We start from the raw sequence: 22,029 nt of genomic DNA on the forward strand, positions 1-22,029 counted from the left end.
TGTGATATTTTTGAAGCCACAGTTAGCACTGAACTTGTGAGCCAATTTAAGTGTAATGGTAGTGCTACATGATATTTTGTTCCTTATGAAGAAAGTGTTAGACCAAGGAAAGTGAAGGGCCATGAAAGCTGGCAGGACGGCTTAGATTGCATCTTGTTTTTCATATTTATGTAACTGCACAGTTGATGCAATCTTGTTGATGCTGTGATCTGAGTAAATCTAAAGCTTCAAATACTGTGCATGTTTTTCTGTGACAGACCCTCTATGGTTAGAAATGCTCTATACAACATTCTACAAACAATCTTATGACTGGATTTGCCATGAAAGGATTTACAGTGAGAGTATTGGGGCAACAACTTTTAATGTTTAGGCTTGATAGGTTTTTAGTACAATCAGCTTCAGTTTGATTGTATCTCCATTTATATTGGATTATGAAAGTGTGGCATGATTGCTCAGTGGTTAGTGCTGCCACCTCAGAGCAAAACGGTTATGGGTTTAAAGCCAACAAACATCTTCTTCCTACAGCCCAAGGGGAACTGGTGACTGTATAATGCTATGGCAATGTGCTATGGCAATTGAAAACTACTTCTTTTCTTTATACTAATCTTTTCTGCCACATACGTGCCACAATCATAAATGACAGGACAACATAGGCTACATAGGCATATTTGGTAGAACATATCAGTTTATTTGTTGTAGTTGTACTTATGTTGTGAATGCAATTTGTTGTTAATACTAATATCAGCATGCTAACATGCTTGCAATGACAATTATGCCATGCTGATGTTAAGTAATTTTTACCATGGTGACCATCCTAATTAAGTGTGTTAGCATGCTAACATTAGCTAATTAGCACTAAGCACAATTGAGCCTGGGAATGCTAGAGAAAAACGTTTAGGCATTCAATCCAGAAGATGTTGAAATAGTTTGCTCTGGACCAAAGCGTTGCACGAAATGACAGACAGACTGACGGACTGACTGACAGCCCTAGAGCCACTGGCATGGTTAAAAAGTACTGTTATCGAAGCACTGAAAACAAGCTTGGTTGTTTCTGCTTTGCCTTTTACAGGGCTCTCCCAACCTGCAACCTGATAACCTTCAGCAACAGGAGGAATGCTTTTCTCTCCTCAAGAGGGGGGGGGCAACCTTCTTTCCCACATTAACATCCCCTTTGCTCTGCCCTTTCGTTTCCCACCTGCCTGCCTCTGCTTGTATCCCCATTCACAGCTGTTGGCCATTGTCTTTCTGCTCACCTGACCCCTCGCCCTCCTTCTCTCCACCATGGTACCTTTGTGGCAGTGACATCTGAACCCTGTGATCCTGTTAAATGTGTCCCTTCTAACATAATTTCTTCATCGGCCTCAACAACCCAGGCCTTTTTCTCCTTCTTGTGGATGAGAAAAGGGATACCAGAAGGGAGGTTACATTAAAGTGACATAAAGGCATGCTTAGTGCCTGGTGAAAAAGAAAGACGGGGTGGTGCAGCAATGAAATTTAGTGCACTGCCTATATGAAAAAGGACTTTTGTGTTGGATGCATCAGCTCCACCTACCATACAGGCATTTAGGCCTGTTAAATTACAGGTTACTTCAAGGACTCTGCATGTAGAAAAATCCATACACTTGTATTCTGGCAATTCTTTTTAGTTTAACACTTTGAATGACTGTAAGAATAGCAAGTCTGATTGTTTCTATTTGAAAAGAAAATATGCATTGAGGAAAGCAAATATGAGTCATGAAGTAGGTGTCTGCATATCTACATTTTAGCACTATAAAGACACCAGACCATTTCTCCTCAAAATTTCTGATTTGAAACCAGAATTCTGTTGATTCCCATGCTTGGCTGCCTTGAACAAATATGACACAAAAAGGAGGAAATGGCAGCTTTAACTACTCTTAAAAAAGATTTAAATTCCAGGAAATTATCAACACAGGATATTGAAGTGGTTCAAGTCTCCAGAACCAGTCTGTTTGCATGGTAATGGGCTATTCTCTTTTTCTCAGTTGTGGAAGGCTCAGGGTTGTTGCATGTGAGTCAAAGAATATAACGCCGAACCACCATCTGGTAGATGGCTACACCACTAACATGCAAAACAAGTGCCTTCATGTGTATGCTTTGTTGATCTCTACGCAAATGTAATTTGTTTTGCAAAGCACTTACTCATATGGATGAAATTATAGCAGCCATAGTGTTGGAGAAGACACATTCAGCCTTTGCATACAATGGTGCTAGACACAGAGGGTGGTAGTATATTGGATTTAAATTGGTGTTAGGCATGATAGACTCTGCATTTTATATGCTATGGAAATGAGGATTTTGATTTTCACTTACCAGTGACACACAGTTGTTGCATAGAGGTAATAGTTATGGTACACAGTAGGAATAGCATTCTCTTAGAACTTAACCAGTCATTCTGCCTTCCTTAGTGTTTTTAAAAATTGCATGTCCTGTACATGCTCAGTCCTCTATGGAGCTTCTTCCTCTAAGAGACAATGCTACTTCTGACTCATTGATTGTGTAATGGTTTCACTCCTTGCATGTCAAGTTACAGGATGTAATGATCCTTCAATAATAGTGACAGCCACTCTCTTCTGCCAGAGTGTTTCTCCAGGTGTGGTGCCAGTAACTCACTGAAGCATGGAGAAGAAAGATGCTGCCTTTCCCCCCAAAGCTTATACTACTAGTTTTGAGATCCTTAGCCAGCCCAAAATGGTGTGCTTTTCACTGGGGACAGGCCCATGAAATCAATGTTGTTTTGGGTGATAGTTAAATAACTGGAGTTTAATTCAGGGAACTGATAATAACTCTAAAATGTAGAGTACACATAAGTACACTTAATCCCATCTCCGGGGTTTATTTTATATTTATATTATTACTAATAGTCCACAAATGTTACAAATGCTGTTATTAGCCTGCAAGCATCATAATTTTGTATGACTAAATAAAGCTCCTTAATAACTTATGCAACTATAATTCATACAACTATGCTTACTAAAAAGTTTGGCTAAATCTTAAACTTCAATGTTATTACTTGAACTGCAGTTGAGAGGCTCAACACTTAATGAGCAAGATAGGTGTTGCTGGTCAGTGATAATGGCTGTTTCCAGTGTGCAACAGACCATGGTCTGCAAGGGTCATTCCTCAAACATCCTGCCAGCATTTGTTGCCAAGCACCCCTTGTGTTACTCATAACACATGACAATATAATGGTCAAATGGGGCCAGTTAGTTTAACCAAAGACAGTATGGACTAAGGGTGAATGATGAATCGGCAGCTGGATATTGATCTTTACCATTACCACATATGGGCCTATACAGTAAAGCAAACATGGAGTACCGGTAAAGCACCTCTCAGTCACTTTTATGGACCCTGTCCAGTTGCACCTAATGGCTACATGCCACATGAAGAAGAAGAACTACTGAGTCCAGCTTGTGTAGCTGCCTTTATTTTTGTTGTTTTTGATTGCCCCTTGCAAACAAGACCCATGTTATTTTCATTATGTCATCTGTATGTCACTGAATCTTAATGCTTCCAAAAAAAAAAAACTACTCTTACCTTGGTCACTGAGATTTTGTAGGTGTTTTCACTTCTGCTAAAGTGGGCTGTGAAGCCAGTTGTAAAAGACAAAGCTGCAGACTCAGACAACTGCCGTGGTGCCAGCTGTGCACATCGATTCACACATGGTCTTCTTTATTGTGTCTTGGGGTCACACTTTGGTCAGGTTGCTGCTCACATATGCAGCTAATATAGATGGTTCTGCTGTCTGTTATCCTGAGTCCAATTCACCCAAAAAAGCCAGATGCACATTTTAAAGAGTAGACCTCTGTCTGAGCATCTGCTTGCTCCTTGTAGTGCTATATCAGACAAGACATGAATGACTGGTCATTGACTGATTTGGTGATCAAAGGCACCTGAAAATCTGGAGCAACATTCTTTTCATAGCAAGGAGACATGTTTTTCGGTTTGGTGTCAGAGGTTGAAGGAGAATATTTTCTTGATTTGGTTGTTAGAGTGAGGCAAGGTGTTGGGAGCAATATGTTATCCACCTATTCGTAGCTATTTTGTTTTGCATTTTTACATGTTGTAGGTAATAAAGAAATATTTCAACTATCTATATCATTTTTCTCTTTGTTGTTGCACTTTGAAGTGAATAAGCCATAATATAGCAAAACTTAAAGTGACTGGACTACAAATCCAAACAGCAATAATTTTTGCAGAAATAAGCCACGTGGTTTAATTTCTCCTTCCAATGATGAAGTTGATATACAAGAGGACAAAAAGAACACACAAAAAGTATTTTCTGCAATTTGATTTATATGTTTTTCTTTATCTGCACTTAACTGAAAACATTAAAAATATCAATTCTATTTCCACCAAATCATGGACACCAGATCAACCATCAAGGGTGGCAAAGACTTATGAGCCTAATTCTTAATTCAGTTATGTTGTGATCAAGAAAAAGAGCGAGAAAAGAACAAGAACAAACATGAGAACAATCAGTAGTCCTCTACACAGCTGTATGATTCAGTCAGCTGTGGTGCGAAGGAATGAAGGAAGGTCTTGCCACAGACCCAAAAACTTAGCTCTGACTATATCAAAACTTCATGGTATTTATTTACACATAAGGTCATTATGGACAAATGTTACCACAGTGTTACTTAGTCGCCCTTGACACTGGACCCCAGTAAGAAGAGATATGAAGAAATTGCCATGTTTACTGTGAAACAGAAAAAGATAGAAAGACTGTGCAGTTGGTCAGGTTGGCTAGATGACAAAACAGTGACTTTGGCTTGTGTTATGTCTCAACCTCTGGTCCCATGACTTTCCTAATTAGGCCTTATTACTGTATGTTATGGAGGCAGTCAACTGTGAAGTTCAGATCTCATTTTGACCCAGAGGTCAAGGGGACTGTGGCTTGTTGGCTGCTTTCTTAGAAGTACATTTCAGAAGAGCTTTTATGGAATCATTCTAAAAAGTTTTTTTTTAATTAAAAAAAAAAATTTATTTAGGTTATAGGCTACAACAGTACCCATATCAACTTTAAAAAACAATAAGACCAAATTGTAAATTCCAAAATCGAGCTTTCTGCCAGTGTTGTAATGTCATGCCCTTTCTTATTTAATTTACAAAGTGTCTTAGAATTCTTTAATAAATCACAGGAGAATAATAAATCAATGAAGCTTTATTTATGTTGTGGTGAAGTTTATTTATGTAGTCAGTAGAACAAAATAAATGACACAGACATGCTTCAATCAATGAAGAGACACCGAGACATCAATAAGGGGCCCGACACTTTGCTGACCATCCAACCGAGCAAGGTTATTCTAGATCCTGAAGGCTGAACTGAAAAAGCTTTGTTATCAGTGCTCTTAGAATAAGCCAGTGAGCTTTGGTCAGATGACCTTGTTGTACCTGTACAGTATGGAGTTTGGAAATTATGAAACTAAGTTGGGGCTTTACTATAAATAACTGTAAAGTTGATCATCAGAATATGGAATTTGATTCTGTAACCACTGAGAACAGCGGGATGTGATATTCCAAGTGACGAGAAATCTAATGGAATAGTTCTGTGTAAATATTCATTGTTAGTGACATTGTGTTATACAGGACTTGATTCCATTCTACTGTAATTTTAGGCTTGATTATGGTGTATGAGGTAAGTTTAAGTGCACAGTGTTTCTAGTATGTTTTCAAATATTTTTGCTTCTACATTAGAAGTATACCCTAATATAATGCCGTAATTCATGTAAATGTATATATAAAAAAAAGAAGTCTCACATTTAGTGTGTGGTATTTCAATTCTCTTAAAGGTTATAGCAAAATGAAACTGACAAGCATAACATTCATTAAAGTTTTTAAGACTTTCAATGTGAAGTCTATTTGTGAGACACAAGAAATTAAAATAGCACTCTAATAGCATTTATTTACTTCCAGCAGGTGGGTGGTGCAGGAAAGTTGTAGTCTTTAATATGCAAAAACTCCCTTTTTCCCTTGATTCCACTTTTCACAGCAGTGTACTTCAAAGTTACTCACCTAAAGACCTAATGGTTGCAGGTATATAGAAAAAAAATCTCTGTACACCTTACAAAAATGCCACTTCATAAGCTCTACCATACACAACCACCAAATTAGGGTCCAATGTGTCATCTGTGCTCATCGCAGACGAATTTGTCTGATGAAGTATCTAAAATCCCCTAAAATCCCAGGATTAACCTGTGGACAACAGAGATTTGCATTCCAGCTACAAACCCATGATCAACAGAGATGATGAGTGCCATAAGGCTTCTCTTCCTCTAAGAGGCTTATATATCATGGAGGTTTATTTAATTCTTCCTGTGTCTGGTTATATGGATTTTGCAGGACAATTGTGAAGTGTGTGGCAAAGGGCAAAGGTTCTTCTGAAGGGCAAAATATTGGAAAGAACAAGCACAGGAGAACTACAGTATTTGTAAGAAAAAAGTAAAGCACTTATCATGGCTAATAATCACATTATGTAGATAAAAATCAGATACAACTGTACAGTAATACAATTTATCAACAGATTTTTTTGGTGGAATCCTGTATACATTAAGGTTCAGTGACAAAACATGCAGGTAAAAAAGTGTTTTCACATCTTGTCATTCAAAATACTGACAGCATTTGGCTAAATTACCCAAAGCAAAATCTATACTTTAAAAAGGCATTGCTGTATTTCCTTTTCTTTCTTTTTTAGTTATATTCCTAAGTAGGAGCAAGCCGCTCTGCTGTTGTAGCATCTCGTCCAATCTGACAGAGCATCCAGTTGTGAAAACAAAAGCAAAGCTTATAATCATTTGGTGCCCTCCAGACCTCTTGCATGTGTTTATACTTTTGTATTCTCAAGAGTAACTTGGCACTCTTTGCTAATCACAGATGTGTAAAATTGCCAACACAGATATACAAGGTGAAAATGAGAGCAATGCCGCTCACATACTTACACTTATTGCCCTTAGCTACCACTAACAAATGACTTGATGCTTTGAACTAAAAGTTGATAAGTTTTTGTTTTTTATTAACAGATGATCAGCAACAGAAATTAATCAGTTGAGTTGAGTTGTCTTTCTGCTTACGGTGTTCCAGCTTCAGGGGTAAAATAAGATATTTATATGAAATACAGTCCTTCTGCAATTAAACTCTTGTGTCTGTCTACTATAGTGAAAGCCTTTTTTACCAAAGCTGGATTCATGTGCGACATGAAACAAACCAGTAGATTAGAGATTATAAGGTATGTAAACTCAGTGAACCGTGAATAAAATTTTATTTAAAGTCAAGATGTCAATATGCATAGGGTATAACTTCTAAGCATCTGAGCCGGTTACAATGCACGTGTACATTGCAAAACACCAATATTGAATCAAACATATAATAAATAATAGAATATCACAGAATAACACTCACTGTCATATTGGCATTCTATTGTTCATGACATTGTGCAGAAAAGTATTATGACTTTGGCATCCTCATTGATGAAGCTGCAGAACGTGACTAGTAAAAAGAATGTTATGTAACTGGTCAAACCTGAAATAGAACGCATGGAGCACAAAAGGATCTTGTCACTGTGAAACCATAATATTATGATGTTATTTGTGGGTGTATAGCCAAACAACGAAGATATACTTTGAGGATCAAGTCACATCAACCACTTTCTACTTGTATGTAAACATTACATATATTAAACATAAACATTTTTACTCAGTGCTTTTTGGTTGATAGTCAGGTTTCTCAAGTGGCAAAGGATAAAAAGTATATCCATTCCAATTACATTAATGTACTGTAATGTCAAACATACTGTTAAGCACTTGCATACATTTTTTGCCTGTGTCCTGTATTGAGAGTGGTACAGATCAACAATCATCACTGTGGATTAACAGTCACATGCCACAATTACACTTCAATATTATGTAAATTATGGTTTGTATATGAGTAAGTACATGATAATATTAATGAGACATTAGGTAGTTTAATAGTAACATCAACTTGTTTTGTACTGCCACAAAATATTCAGGGAGGAGTTTGGGGTGGATGTTTTGATATACAAAGCAAGTGACATACACAGTTAGTACACTATTTCAACTGCTTCTAACTAAACAGTTTGGTTTGTAGTTGTTGAGGAGAAAAAAAAATTGTTTCCTGAACCCAGACTTTAGTTGCCAGCGTTGGGCTTCCAAACCATAAGTAACTGCCCCAGTTTTATGCATGCATGCACACGAACCACAGAGTCAAAGAGCCTGTTAGAGTCTGTGTAGAGGAGAACAGGATGGTTTGACTCCTAACTCAGGGATTTGATGAGGAACCAATCCAAAAAAAAAAAAAAGAAAGAAAACTTAAAATGGTTAAATGTTTTAAATGGCAAACAAAGATGAAACACCCCCTTGAGTACAACTCTTTAAGTACCATGAGTGAACATAGGGTTGGCTGAACTAGTGCCATATGGCAGATGAGCATTGGCCTCAACTAATAGGAAAACCTGAGACCAAACGAGCCACGTCATGAGCACTTATCTCTCTGCCCACCTGTTCATATCTGTGTCTCTCTGTCCTTTAATCAACCTTCCCAGTACACGTCCTCACCTCTCTGCCTGTCTTTCTGTCTCTGTCTGTATTGTAGTGTGTTTTTTTCCTCACTTTCTTTGCCTGAGGCTGTCAGGTTAGAAACCACTTGCAGAGTGCAGAGGGATTAATGTGTTCTCTTTTTTCTTTTTCCATTGCCCTATTACTGCCACTGAAGTGTAGTGCATCCTAGCTCTCTTCTCTCAGTTGAATTCTGTCTTACCAGCAACTCTTATTGCCTTTAATGAAATTAGCATAAAAAAATTAGCATGAGATTTTAAGCATGTCAGATTAGTTGACTGGCAGTATATATCACAGAGTATGTGAATGATTGATTGTGTGAATGCAAACGTATCCCTCTGCTCTACCCACCTCCAAACATGGCATGCCTTTTCAATTATGATGTAGCAGATCAGTGATCAGCATCACTCAAAGGGCGCAAATGAGAGAGATGATGATACACAGTCACTTTCTCTTGAAAAACCATTGCACATCTTCTTTGCCAAATTAGGTTAGCAGACTTAGTTCCCCTTGACAGAAGAAACGGCTGAAATGCATGAGTGGCTGATATTAACAAGGAGTGGTCATCTGGCACTCCATTAACTCAGTCTGATGCTTCAGCATGGTCAGCATGCCAGGCAGTCAGACCATGTAGGGCACCTCCCTTTAAAGTCCTTTATACTTCCTTTCTGGAAGTGGAAGAAGAAACATTTTACCTTGGCAATACTACATACACATTCAACAGTCATTCACTTACTGGGAATGGAGATGGGCATCATAGCCTCCTTAAAATCGTGTTTTCTCTTCTTATATTTTATGTGTGAATCATGCTGGCATTTGCAGCATTACTTCCACCAAATGAAGTGAACTGAAGTTTAGAATTCTGAATTTCTAGGAGAAACATTCAAAATAATGATACAGGAACAACAAGTACTGTCTGGCTGGTGTTTCCAAATAACTAAATCAAATAATATTTTAACCTTCTCATTATATCAAGTCTCCTATAACTGGTGAAAGATCTTAAGATTATTGAAAACTACAAAGACTTGACACCCCACACATAAAGGCTAATTCCATCAACATACACAGTGTTAACCATCTTGACAGTCAGGGAGGAGTACATGACAAATAGAGTAACCAAACATGATGACAGGTAGACTGGGATTAGAGTTGTGTTGATCGTCACACCCATAATCCCACAGGAAATCCTGAAAACAACAGAGCTGCCACTTGTATTCTGTACACTGGTAAGTCATTAAACATTAAAATATAAGAATTGAAATTCCCTCCCCACCGCCTGATTAAAAGCATTTGATGATCTATGGCATTTACATTTACAGGTATTGGAGATTAGCAACAGCAAGTCTTTCATATGTTCCCCAATATGTTGGTCAATTGTAAAGCATAAGTCCATAAAGCCCTCAGTGAGTTCAGGACATCTGACATGCCTGAGAAAAATCAAACAGAGAGAAGCAGTAATCCTGACCTTGTGTCAACAAACCATCCTTAGTGAACAGAGATAGAAAATAAACAGTAATAAAAAGTGCCATTTAGTGAATATATATATCAGTTTACATTTAAACAAAACATGTCAGTGAAACTTTTGAAATGACTTATCACTGCTCTGTGACTGAATGACCATTACATTCCTCTTTACCTGCTCTTGTTTCTTTGAGGGTCTATGTAGCTTTGTTCCATATCAGCCTTGAGAGAGCGAACAGAGAAATGAAGTTGGCTGAGTGAAGAAGAGCCAGGGGGGCTGGGGTGTAGGGGGGGCAGCGGTCTTGTTAATTAGTTCCCTTTTAGAAATCTTTTTGCTGCTTCAAGTAAACACAAGCATCCACAAGCAGGCATGAAGTGCATCATTTTGGAAGCAAACCAGTTCAGCAGTTGGTGTGAGTTAATATCATTGCTCCAATGAATGACTGCTTGACTCACATTTTGGTCAGCTTTTTTAGGGCTAGGAACATGTTAACTTTCTAATGTAATTCAGATGTAATTTTGAAAAATAAACTTTGGGTCATAGTGGGAGTTCTTCTTTTTCAGTCTCAGGTCTATTGGTAGAGAGTGACTTTTGCTGTACACGTGGCACATTTGCATTGTAGAGGGGATCATCATTATCATGTTCACATTCCTCTAGTAACTCTAAAGCCATATATTTTTTCAGTGTTACGTTGCTAATAATTATGTGTCAACAACCAAATACAAAAATTTGAGAGGACTTGAAATATAATCTTGACAAGAGACACATTAGGAAAAATAAAAGAGGAAAAGAAGCACATAATTGGAAAAGAAAATAATAATCACTTTATGTAGATGATGCAGTTCTGTTACTCACAATGCCAATGCTATGTTACCATGGAATACATCAGTGAAGGTGATAGAGGAATCTCAAAGCAAGAAAATATGTTTGAATCCAATGAGCTTCAAACACCTAAACAGCAAGTACTACAGAGCAGCCTTGCTAGACCAAAAAGGGACTTGTTTGTGCTTGATGCTAATTGTATCTCTATACACCTGAGGAATGAGACCAGTATATGTGTCACTTGTGCCAAACCCATTCAGTATAACAACCCTGTGAATGACAAGACAAGGTCTTTATTTTATTGTATGTGTTTGAGGCCTAAAGAGATAGAAGGATCTGTTAATTCAAGTGATGCCAGCATAAATGTCTAAAGATACACTTTTGCCCAATGACTTGACAATTATGCACCAAGAGTGTCGCTAAGGGAAGAGCAGCGTTCCAAATTGACAGATTGCCATGTCTGTGAAAAAAACATTTCTGCATATTTCCTACAGATTTAAATTAAGTACTTGAAGTGGAAACCTATAGAAACTGTGGTGACTTTAAAGCTGCTTACAGGTAATTGCATGCACTTTATTCATTTCAATGCCTAAATAAATTTTGTTTTGCATTTTTCGAAGTATTTAAAGTTTTGAAGATGTTTTCCAAATGACCACTGTATCTTTCTGTCTTTCTAAAAAATCTGGAATTGTGCCAGCAGATTTGGATAAGAGGCAAAGCTTCGTATATGCTATAACTGATCTAAATACATAGTGACTGTCTTGCTTCATACAATACATAAAAGTAGACAAAGTGCAAATTACCAACTCTGAGTCACAGGATGTCAGTGGCCTTGGCCTAATATGGATGAAAAAAAAAAATCTTGAACAGTGCTATATTGTAAATGAGTAGGACATGCTTCCTGTCACTGTCAGAGCAGACTCTCTGAAGATGTTTAATGATGGCCTTGGAATGAATTGGCTGTTTACCAGGAAAATTCTGTGTAGTCGTACATGGTCTCTGTGTGCAGGCTAGTACATTAGTACAGTCTGTATGATAAACACATGAAAACGTATAGCTTATTTAAAAGCATGAGAGATGGCTTATACTGTTATTGCTTATGCTGTTATTGCACATAGTAACCTTTGTACCATAATCACAATATAATCACACAATCATAACAATTGAAATAGTTATTTACAAAATCTTGTTCATGTTTTCAAAATCGTATTCATGCTAATATTTGCATAAAGGTAAAAAAACATTGGTCCTAGATAGTATTTTTTTTTTCTTTAACAATGGGAACGGTAACAACATTGTCCAAATGAAATGCGCTGGGGTTGGGATGCAGGATAAATACAGTGGCAGAGCTGGTATGGTATTAAATTGTCAGCAGTTGTGGGAAAAAAATAAAATGCCCAGAATTACTCTGCCGCAGCTAATTCTCTGGAAGCCCCTCTGTGTTTTGCTGGGATGAAACTGGATGAAACTGAGAGAAAAAATAGGGACGGAGGAACAAAGGAAATTAGTAACGTAATCCACAGCAGGATCAAAAGAGTGTGATTGGATAAGATTTTGTTGCATCACAGCAAATGAAAGATGTTTTAGATCAAAGGCAGTGATTTTCAGCAGGAGAATATGGAGATGCATTATTGAAAATGGCGAACAAAGTGTGTGTGTGTGTGTGGGGGGGTCGTATTTGATGTCATAACTTGGGAAATGTAGCCTCTCCTATTCAGCAGACCTGTGTAACCCAACCTGGGCCTCTCATTGTGTCTTTATTTGTTTGATTTCAAGGCAGGGACATTACAATAAAGCCAATCTGGAAATGGGATCAGGCTGTGGTGATGGTAATTACTTGCTGTCTACACCATTAAGAATTTAATGTAATTTCAGATAGACTTTCCTGCTTTCCTGGAGAGAGAGAGAGAGAGAGAGAGAGAGAGAGAGAGAGAGAGAGAGAGAGAGAGCGAGAGACATAGTAAGAGTGAGAGAGTGAGGGAGAGAGAGAGACAGTACGTGAGAGAGAGGGAGAGAGAGGGAGAGAGAAGCAGAGGGAGGTCACGGGGCAATGGTTGGACTGAGTCTGCATATAGTCTGTTTCTGTTTAAGAAGAAAAACAAGACAAAAAATGTTTGAAAGCCAGCTTGAGTTACGATGAAACTATGCATGATGTCTTATGGTCTTAACACCTCCTCTGCTTGAGACTGATGTCTTTTTAATAACCCACATATAATATGAAGTACGTGAGACTAATCCCCGGGGTCACAAAGAGTTGAATGATTTAAGCCAAGTCACCCTTCCACTGTCCATTCTTTCCTAGTCTGAAGATGCTGGACTGGCTGTCAGCAGAATTACTGCAACAGGAGGTGATCGGTCATGTAGAAAAGCCGTGGAGTGTCTCGGTCTAGGTGACCCCTTCCCAGCTGTTTCTAGCTACTGTGTGTAAAACCTAGAGCAGGGTCCATGGAATGAGACAGGGATATCCAAATGACACTCCTGAAGGTTAAAAACAATTAACTTTGAGGGCAAAGGCCATTTAGAGGATAATGTTGGATGGAAGGATGTATAGATCAAATTGCTGTTTGATACTGTACAGTAGGATCTTGACTTACTGACTGCAGAACAAATTGCTAGGGCCGCTGACACAAGCAACAGATTTGTATTTCAGCACTCAAATCTGGATTTTACAGGATCTACCACTAAGATGTGAATATAGTTGAACTAAGAGATATATATCAAAGTGTGTTATTTTTCATCCTGAGCTTACAAAACTGACTATATGTTGGTCAGTCCACCACTTTGGACCAGACTGAAATATCACAACAACCACTAGAATGTGGAACAGGACACTGGTGGTCCACTTCAAGTCCATCAGTGTCCATTTTTCATCTAGCACCATCATTAGGCCAAGGTTTTATTATTTTTATTGTTATATTCACTTATCAAGTGAAATGAATGTCTGCTTCATGAAATGGTACAGATTTGGATAATTCCTTTGCTGTTCCCATTAATGACTTTGGTTAATTTTTTTCTTGTGCCACCATGAGGCTGACATTTGTGGTTTTAGGTGAATTATATAAACAACTACTGGCCGGATTGCCATGAAATTTGGTACACATATTCAGGTTCCCCTTAGTGTGGATTGTAATAAATTTGGTGAACCCCTGATTTTTTTTCTATTGCCATCATATGGTCAGAACTTCTAGTTTGTCCAATATTTAGGCCAAAGACCAAATACTTGCAAAACCAATCACATTCCCATCATCCCCAGCTGTACTCTGTCTTTAGTGCTAGTTAGAGAACGTGATGACACTAACACATTAAACTAAAACGGAAAACATGGTCAGTGCAGCTGCTAAACATCAGCTTTTTAACATTGTCTTTGTGAGCACGTTAGCATGTTGACATTAACATTTAGCTCAGGTATCATGCCACAGAGCTGCTAGCAGGCTGTAGACTCTTGGTCATGTTAAAAGTGTTGATTCTTGGGTATTTTTTTAAGCATGTAGTTTGTGTTGTTGCTGTAGACCACGTCACTACAGAACACTGCATAAAAACAGGTGTACAGGAGCAGAAGGCATTCATGTTATTTTTTCCAATGTATGTGTATAAAAATAGGTCAACAGTTACTTAAACTTGCAACCAGCAAAACAAAGAAGGGCCCAAATTGTGTTATGTTATTTCATTGTTGAATCTAGGGTTATTAATGCCTTGTTAATGTGGAAGTATGTGATGTCATGATCAGACCTTACCATTTATTAACCAGAACAGTTGTTTGTTATTGCACACAGGAGCGTACTCTATCATAATTACAGCTGGGATTAAGCCATAATGGGCCTAAAGGGCTAGTATGACTGCTGTGTGTTTCCTATTTCAACATGGGAAAATGACTAATTGAGAGAGTCGGAATGGGTGAGAAACAAAGCTGATACAGTGGAATAAAATCTCGATTGTTATTACTGCAATTAATCATGTGCTGTAATTGTTTGCTCAGTGTAAAAAAAAAAGGAATGTAAAATTGTGCAGATACCTTAAATCTTAAATTCTGTGTCCCTTGGCTGCAAACAACCATTACCTGGGTAGCTTACTTATTTACTGTAGGCAGATATGGAATGCACCACCAAAATATAGATTCAGTATTGATTCTGCGTGATAAATGGATATGTCTGATCACGTATCACATTGATGACATACAGGAGCATGGCTTGCCAAGGGTGCAGCTTTTGAATCTGTTCCCACAGATACAAAAATACTGAATGCCATATTTTATAAAGTCATATTTTATTTTATAGAGAATTCTGGATACTTTCTTGTGCAGGTAAGGTATTTGAACAGTATCCACAAATATGCCTTGATCTTAGGATGAAACCTACATGTGAGCAAACCTTCAGGTGTCTCTTTAAGTCAGAGACTCTGACATGTTGAACTTATTTCTGCTCAGTATCCTTCTTGTAAAGGCATCTCTTTCTCTTCTCTCTCTCGCTCACAAACACACACACACACACGCACACTGAACCTGTTCAAGATGTTACCCATATTGCACGTCCAACTGTTCTTCCAAGAAATTTGTGTTAGCAATCATAAATCAGCAACACAAGCCAGTCACACTTCTTCTATCAGGTAAGGCAGATGAAATGCATTTCCCATTTGCCATGAGTTATTTTGGTGTTATTAAAAAGCCTATATTGTTACCTGTCTTGAAAGACTGTTTATATATACATGAATGATTAAAATCTCCCAGCCTATTTGTGTTGCACAGTTTGGCCAGAGGTGATTACTGAGGATTACACTGAGCTGTTTCTAGCTCCTGATGTGCTCTGTGAAATGACGTGCTTCCATCCTGAAATGCTGATTATAACTTGAGAAGCTGCATGTGTGACTAGATTCTCAGCACTGGTTTGTTCGCATGTTTCCTGTTTTGTAAGAGCCAAACCCGAACAGGTTTTAAAGGACATATAATACAAGCGAGTTCCTTGCTTGGGAGTGTGCATAGTTAACAGGAACACAAAGAGCTGCAAAGCCTTTTTGTCTACACAACTTTCATAGCAAACCTACAAACAGGTATAGGGCATAGCAAGCATAGCTTTTTAAAGCAGAAGGCACTATAGGTTCATGTGGTGAAGGAAAAAGCAACAAAACCACTTTCAGAATTTCTTAGGTGATATTTCACAAAGTTATGATTGTACTGGGAGTGCAGTGATTGCCAGTACCACTCAACGAGAGTGAAAAATGTTTCTTAGACTAAATTGATTTGATCCTCAAATGTTCCAGACAGGAGCAGCTGTAGCTACAAGTTAGCACAGTGTTTTTCCTTCTAAGTGTGACTCCAGGTGTTACCAGCTCTGACCTATGCAGGTGATGACAACAGCACAGGCTGTCAGGCTTTTGATCCTTAACTGTTTCATCTTGATCTGAGGTGCAATGCAGTAGTTAATTTGTACACCATATTTAATCTTGTCTGAAGAGGGTGCAATCTAAATTTGACCTGCTTACGATATATTTAATTATTCATACACTACTGAAAGAAGTTCTCATTGATTTGAAAACATACCACACAATTATGGTATATTCACATACATAAAAGCATAGTTATGGAAAGAAAATCAGCATTTTGTGTTTGTCAGTTTATTACAATCCAAAGTAGAGGTCTGTTTTCTTGCTGTTCTCCCAGATATAATCAATATAAATAAAACTTAAGCTGCATCAGAAGATGTGTAAACTAGATTTAGCTGTTGTCTGGTGCTTTTGTGTTCATTAAACACCTGCCAATCAATCTGAGAGTGATAGGTAGACTAGACTGTGCCTTCAAACTTTACCAAGAGAGTACTTATACACACATCTGAAAATGTGCTGGTGCATGTAGGTGATATCAATACAGAAAAATTCCAATGTATTATAAAAATAAATTATCTTTAATAGTTACTTTGATTTTCTTTCACAAATACTTAGCATGTTTTCACAGACACATTGAGAATTGCATGATTGTATAAAGGAGGGTGATGTATGTAATTTGAAGCAAATGTGTGACAAGGAAGAAACAGTTCAAATTATTCAGTGTAATGAAAATATGCAACTTTTTGCCATCCTGCAATGGCATTTTAAAGTTTTACATACAATACACAATCAGTGAGTCTTTACAGGAAGTAGGGCATCTGGTTACTAACCACGGTTCTCAGACATCATACAAAATGTCGACAAAAAAAATCTTAATTCAGGGTTCACTTACTGTTTTTTTGTTTGTTTTTCCAGAGCTTTCAACCTCACCTCATTGTATTGTATTATGTATTATCATTGTATACATCAGGGAATGCATGTCGTCCCATAACAACTATGTTAAAGAAGACAGCGAGATACACTTGCAAGCTCTGGAAAAAAGCAAACAAACAAACATTGCACTGACTGATTTTTTTTTTTTTTTTTTTTTTTGGGGGTCAGTTGACTATTTTCAGATTCAGAAATGAATTGTGTTTATGTTGAATTTTTATGTTGAATGTTTATGATGTAGCATTTCTGCGTAGTGTGTTAGCATATATACAACACAACTATAGAATTTGATGTATACTAACTGGGTGAGCTCTCCAAACATAACAGGCAAACACTGCCTTAAATAAAGTAATAAATGTAGATTTTTGTATCAATCAATTTTTAAATGTAAGGTTACTTAATGGATATAGATAAAAAAAACTGCATTTAGAAAATAAAAACAGATTCCAGATGTATCAAACTTCCAAAAGTAATCACTTCTTCATGATATTTGTAAGTGTGACAGATAGTATAAAGAGAAAAAGAAAGAAACATTTTTTTGTGCCTTGAACTGTCTTTTCTCTGTTTTTCAAGCCAATGAATAGGTTTTATATAAAGTTGTAAAACATTTTGTACAATATTTACATAGGACCTTATATTGAGTAATCTTCAATGAGTTGCTCTTATGACTTTGTAATAAAGGTGTTATTACTTTGATGCAAATACTAATTTATTCCTTACTTTGGTTTTCTGACACTTCACGTGTGTAAGTGTCATGGTTCATAGATATGATAAAAATTATAGCAGAGAACAGTTCTGTGTGCCCTTTTTAGTGACAGAACCTCATGGCATATAAGTTAAATCACAATATACTGCAGTAATAACATTCATATGACAAAGGAAAAAGAGCAACTTCATGTAAGAACTTCACTTCTCACAGTGAGTTTTGTAAACATTCATGTAAACAGTGGTGGTTTTTGGATGTGTGGACAACGGAAAATTAGATGTTTGAAATCTGTCTGAGCTTTCGGTTCACAACCTGCATTGAGTCATTCTTCTTTTTTAAAGGTATTTCCACATCTGATCTTTTCTTTGTGTGCTTTTTAAACCTCTTACAGCATATGTAAGATGTCAGTGTAACAACTGAGAAGAACAGCCCCAGACATGTCACTGAAAGTACAATGAGGACAGGCTGACAGGGGAACAGCTCATACCTTTCAGGCCCCTCTTTCATCTGGCCAATATACCAGGGCCTCTCCTCTATCTCTATGTCAGCCTCTCTGGTCAGCAGACTCTGGATGTAACTCTCATTGCTAACTGTTTCATTTACAAAGAAGTTAACCATGACTGTTGAGTAAAGAGGCTCAGGCTGACCATGATCACTGACCTTCACCAGAAGGCTGTAGAGGCCTCGGATGCTGAGCTCCCTCTTTAATGTGATATTTCCTGTTTCTGGGTCAATGGCAAATGACCCTGGCTCGCCGCCTTTCCTCTTAATGATACTATAGGCGATCACAGCGTTCATGCCTGTATCCTTATCCACAGCGTACACCTCTGTGATTGATGTTCCTGGTAACGTATTGGGTAGAACTAGCATGTAGGACTGATTGGACTGGGGGAAGAGGACAATAGGTGGGTTGTCATTTACATCCAACAACAGCACGGTCACCATGGTAACACAGGAAAGCGCTGGCTCTCCACCATCAATGGCTTCAATCCACAACTGGTATGACCCTTGTTGCTCACGGTCCAGTGATGTCTTGGCCCTCAGTGCCCCTCGACCTGTGTCTATCATGAAGATGTCACTGCCATTGAGGATGGTGAGGGCCACCCAGCCATTTTCCCCAGCATCTGCATCTGTCACAGAGAGTATTCCGATCTCACCGTACCCTGGGAAGTTCTCTGGCACAAAGAAAGTAAAGTCCTTGTTGATGAAGCGTGGACTGTTGTCATTGCGGTCTTGCACGGTCAATACCACAGTTGCAATTGACTCCCTCCTGGGTGTCCCCTGATCCACTGCTCTCACTATGAACCGGTATGTCTCTTTCTCCTCACGGTCCAGCGATGTGGCCACAGTCAGGACGCCTGTCACACGATCCACAACAAAGATCCCTGGAGCGTCACCACCAAGGAGGTAGATGACTTCCCCTCGGCTTTCGCTGTCCTGGTCCGAGGCTTGGAGCTGTGTTAGAAAGGTATTTGGTGGATTGTTTTCCTCAACAGATATTTCCACCAAAGATTGCTGAAACACTGGTGCATTGTCGTTCTCATCCAAAACCTGCACCTTGAGGAAGGTTTTGATGACAAGCCCTTGAGCATTCTTTGCCACCACAATTAGATCATACTCCTGTATCCTTTCATAGTCCAAGGGCTCTGTAGTCTCCAGCAGGTATTCGTTTTTAAACAGCTGATACGGGCCAAGCCTAAAGGGACCAGTCCCTTCCAAATGACAGTCCACCCTCTGGTTCACATCAATGTTTTTAACAGTAAAAAATGCAACTGGAGAAAACGCTGGCTCAGACTCCTTTATTGTCACTACTCCATCCTTTTCTGGTGCAATGTACCGGGGTATGATAGCAGGGGGTCCAGTGACAACTTTGATGATATGGACAGAAACAGTGGCAACAGCAGGGATACAGCCAGGTCCATTAGCCAAAACGGTGAGTTTGTAAAATGTGGCTGTGACAGTGTCTATTTTCCCTGCTAGCTTGATCACCCCTGTCATTCTGTCCAAATGGAACAAGCTCCTGGTGTCCCTTGGCACACGTTCACTGTAAGTGTAGCTGATCTGAGCATTAGCACCAAGGTCAGGGTCAAAAGCATGCAAACGTGCCAAATGTGCCCCTTTGGTGGTATTCCCATGCAGAGTGACATTAATTTGTGACTCTGTGAATTGGGGGCAGTTATCATTCACATCTGTGATGACAATTTTTAAAGTAGCTGCACCGAGTAGAGGAGGGGTCCCTCCATCCTCTGCAATGATGTCTGTAATGTATTCATCCTGTGTCTCTCTGTCCAAGGCCTCTGTCACAATGAGGAAGGGTGTCAGCTCACCTCCCTCATTCTCTTCAACATCCAGTGTGAACATGCCAAAGTCATTAACCAGCCAGTAGGTCTGCACTCCATGAAGACCCAGGTCCGGGTCAACCGCAGACTGCTCCACTGCATATCGAGCGTTGATGGGTGTGTTTTCAGGAACAGACATACAGATCTCATCCACTGGGAACTTTGGCCTATTGTCGTTCACATCCTCAATTAAGATCTTGACTTTGATGAGCTGAAAGTACTGCTGAGGCAACACAAACACATCGAGAGATAGGACACATCCCTGCCCCTCCAAGTTATCAGAACAGAGAGTCTCCCTGTCAATCTCAGTAGCAGATGTGTAAAGCTCCCCGGTGGTATTATTTAGGTTCACATACTGTTCACTGACCTTCTTTTGTGGAAGATTGAATAAAAAGGGGGGCTCAACAGAGAAATCCAAATTTAAGTCTACTCCAATGGCCCCAATGAAGGTCCCCCTGGGTAATCCCTCCTTTATCTTATAGATGAGCTCTTTTGCTTGGCTGAAATTTGCAAAACAGGAAAGAGGGCTGGTGTAAAGCAAGAGGATGCACAGTCCCTGTAATGCAAGATAATTAAAGATAATACAGTTTAATGAGAGAGCTGCAAAACAGAATGAGATTTGCAAAATGAGGTATTACTGACGTTTTATTATTCAGTGTGAACATTGTTATTTAGTTATAATAGCAGATGCAGAGCTCTTTGGACACTGACAACCATGATTTGAACTGTATGATGATCATTTTATTCATACAATCCATGAAATTAGATTTGTTAGGAGTTTAAAGTTTATTTGCATAAGTTTAAGCCATTCATCAAGACATGAGAATAAAAACAATACAGTGTAGAGGGTTAACCTAGTCATGTCTCTGCCTCAGTAACATTAAACTGTATTCACAGTATCATAAAAAGATTTTTTAAAAGTAAAGTTTGTCTGTAAAGTGAATTATCATAAAACTTACCCATATTCTTCCTCTTTTGCTAAGGCTGGGGTGTCTGCTGTTGAACATGTTTATGTCCTAGTCCAGCACTTTCCACTTAAAGCAGCAAGAGTGGCAGCTTAAGTAACCCAGGCATTTTGAGCATTGAGCAGCGCAGACCTCTGCTGAGTGCTATGCCTTATTGCTATCTGACTTGAACAAGTCATTCATCCCAGTGCTGGCTCAGGACACTCCCACCATATGCAAATCAGTCCCTCATGCTGACCAATGAGAGTTCATGGGCACTGGGAAATCTACTTGAGTTTACAGATTCCACTTTCCCGCAAGCTATCAAAACATATCACACACCTGCACTTTTTGTTCACACCCATGTTGTCAAAGGCAGCAACATACCTTGTATTCCTGTGGTAGAGTGAAAGCACGTGATGACAAACTGAGCTTATAATGGCACTGGAGACTAAGCAAGATGTAAAATATCCACAGCTTAGAGATTACTTTAATCCAGCATTAGTTAAAAAAAAATGCACAGTATGAATTAAAGCAAATTTATAAGTATAAGTTATAAGCAGAAGATATATAGATAGATATGTAGATACATACATACATACATACATACAGAGTTTTTTCTGTCCTGGACCTAAAAAAGGAAACCTCTGAAATAGAGGTTAGGTTTAGCTCCTATGTATACAGTGTATATGCATAAAATTCAATTCAAAAAGCATGAAAATATTACAAACAAAGCCAGCAGAGGGGTGATCTTGGCATAATAAGTGGTGCTATGGTCTGAGTCTGGATTGAGCCTTTAACTAAATCAACCCCCTAATCCCCATGTGTTCTAAATGCCAGGCCAGCTGTTTGCTGGGATTGGAAGCATACTGCTCAGAGAAATTGAGTGATTGAAGTTCTCTGGAAAAGGGTGGATTGAGAC

At 38.6% G+C, this 22,029-nt stretch overlaps 1 protein-coding gene across 1 annotated transcript; it reads right to left on the reverse strand.

The window, feature by feature from the left end:
* Positions 1-17,840: 17,840 nt before the first annotated feature.
* LOC121183077 (protocadherin-20) lies at positions 17,841-21,170 on the reverse strand. The gene is made up of 2 exons (XM_041039923.1): positions 21,123-21,170; positions 17,841-20,719 (listed from the first exon to the last, which is right to left on the reverse strand). Exons 1-2 carry the CDS (start codon positions 21,168-21,170, stop codon positions 18,098-18,100), a joined length of 2,670 nt encoding a protein of 889 aa, XP_040895857.1. The 3' UTR covers positions 17,841-18,097.
* Between the last annotated feature and the right edge of the window lie 859 nt (positions 21,171-22,029).

Source organism: Toxotes jaculatrix, chromosome 1 (genome assembly GCF_017976425.1).
Source record: "Toxotes jaculatrix isolate fToxJac2 chromosome 1, fToxJac2.pri, whole genome shotgun sequence".
NCBI lineage: Eukaryota > Metazoa > Chordata > Actinopteri > Toxotidae > Toxotes > Toxotes jaculatrix.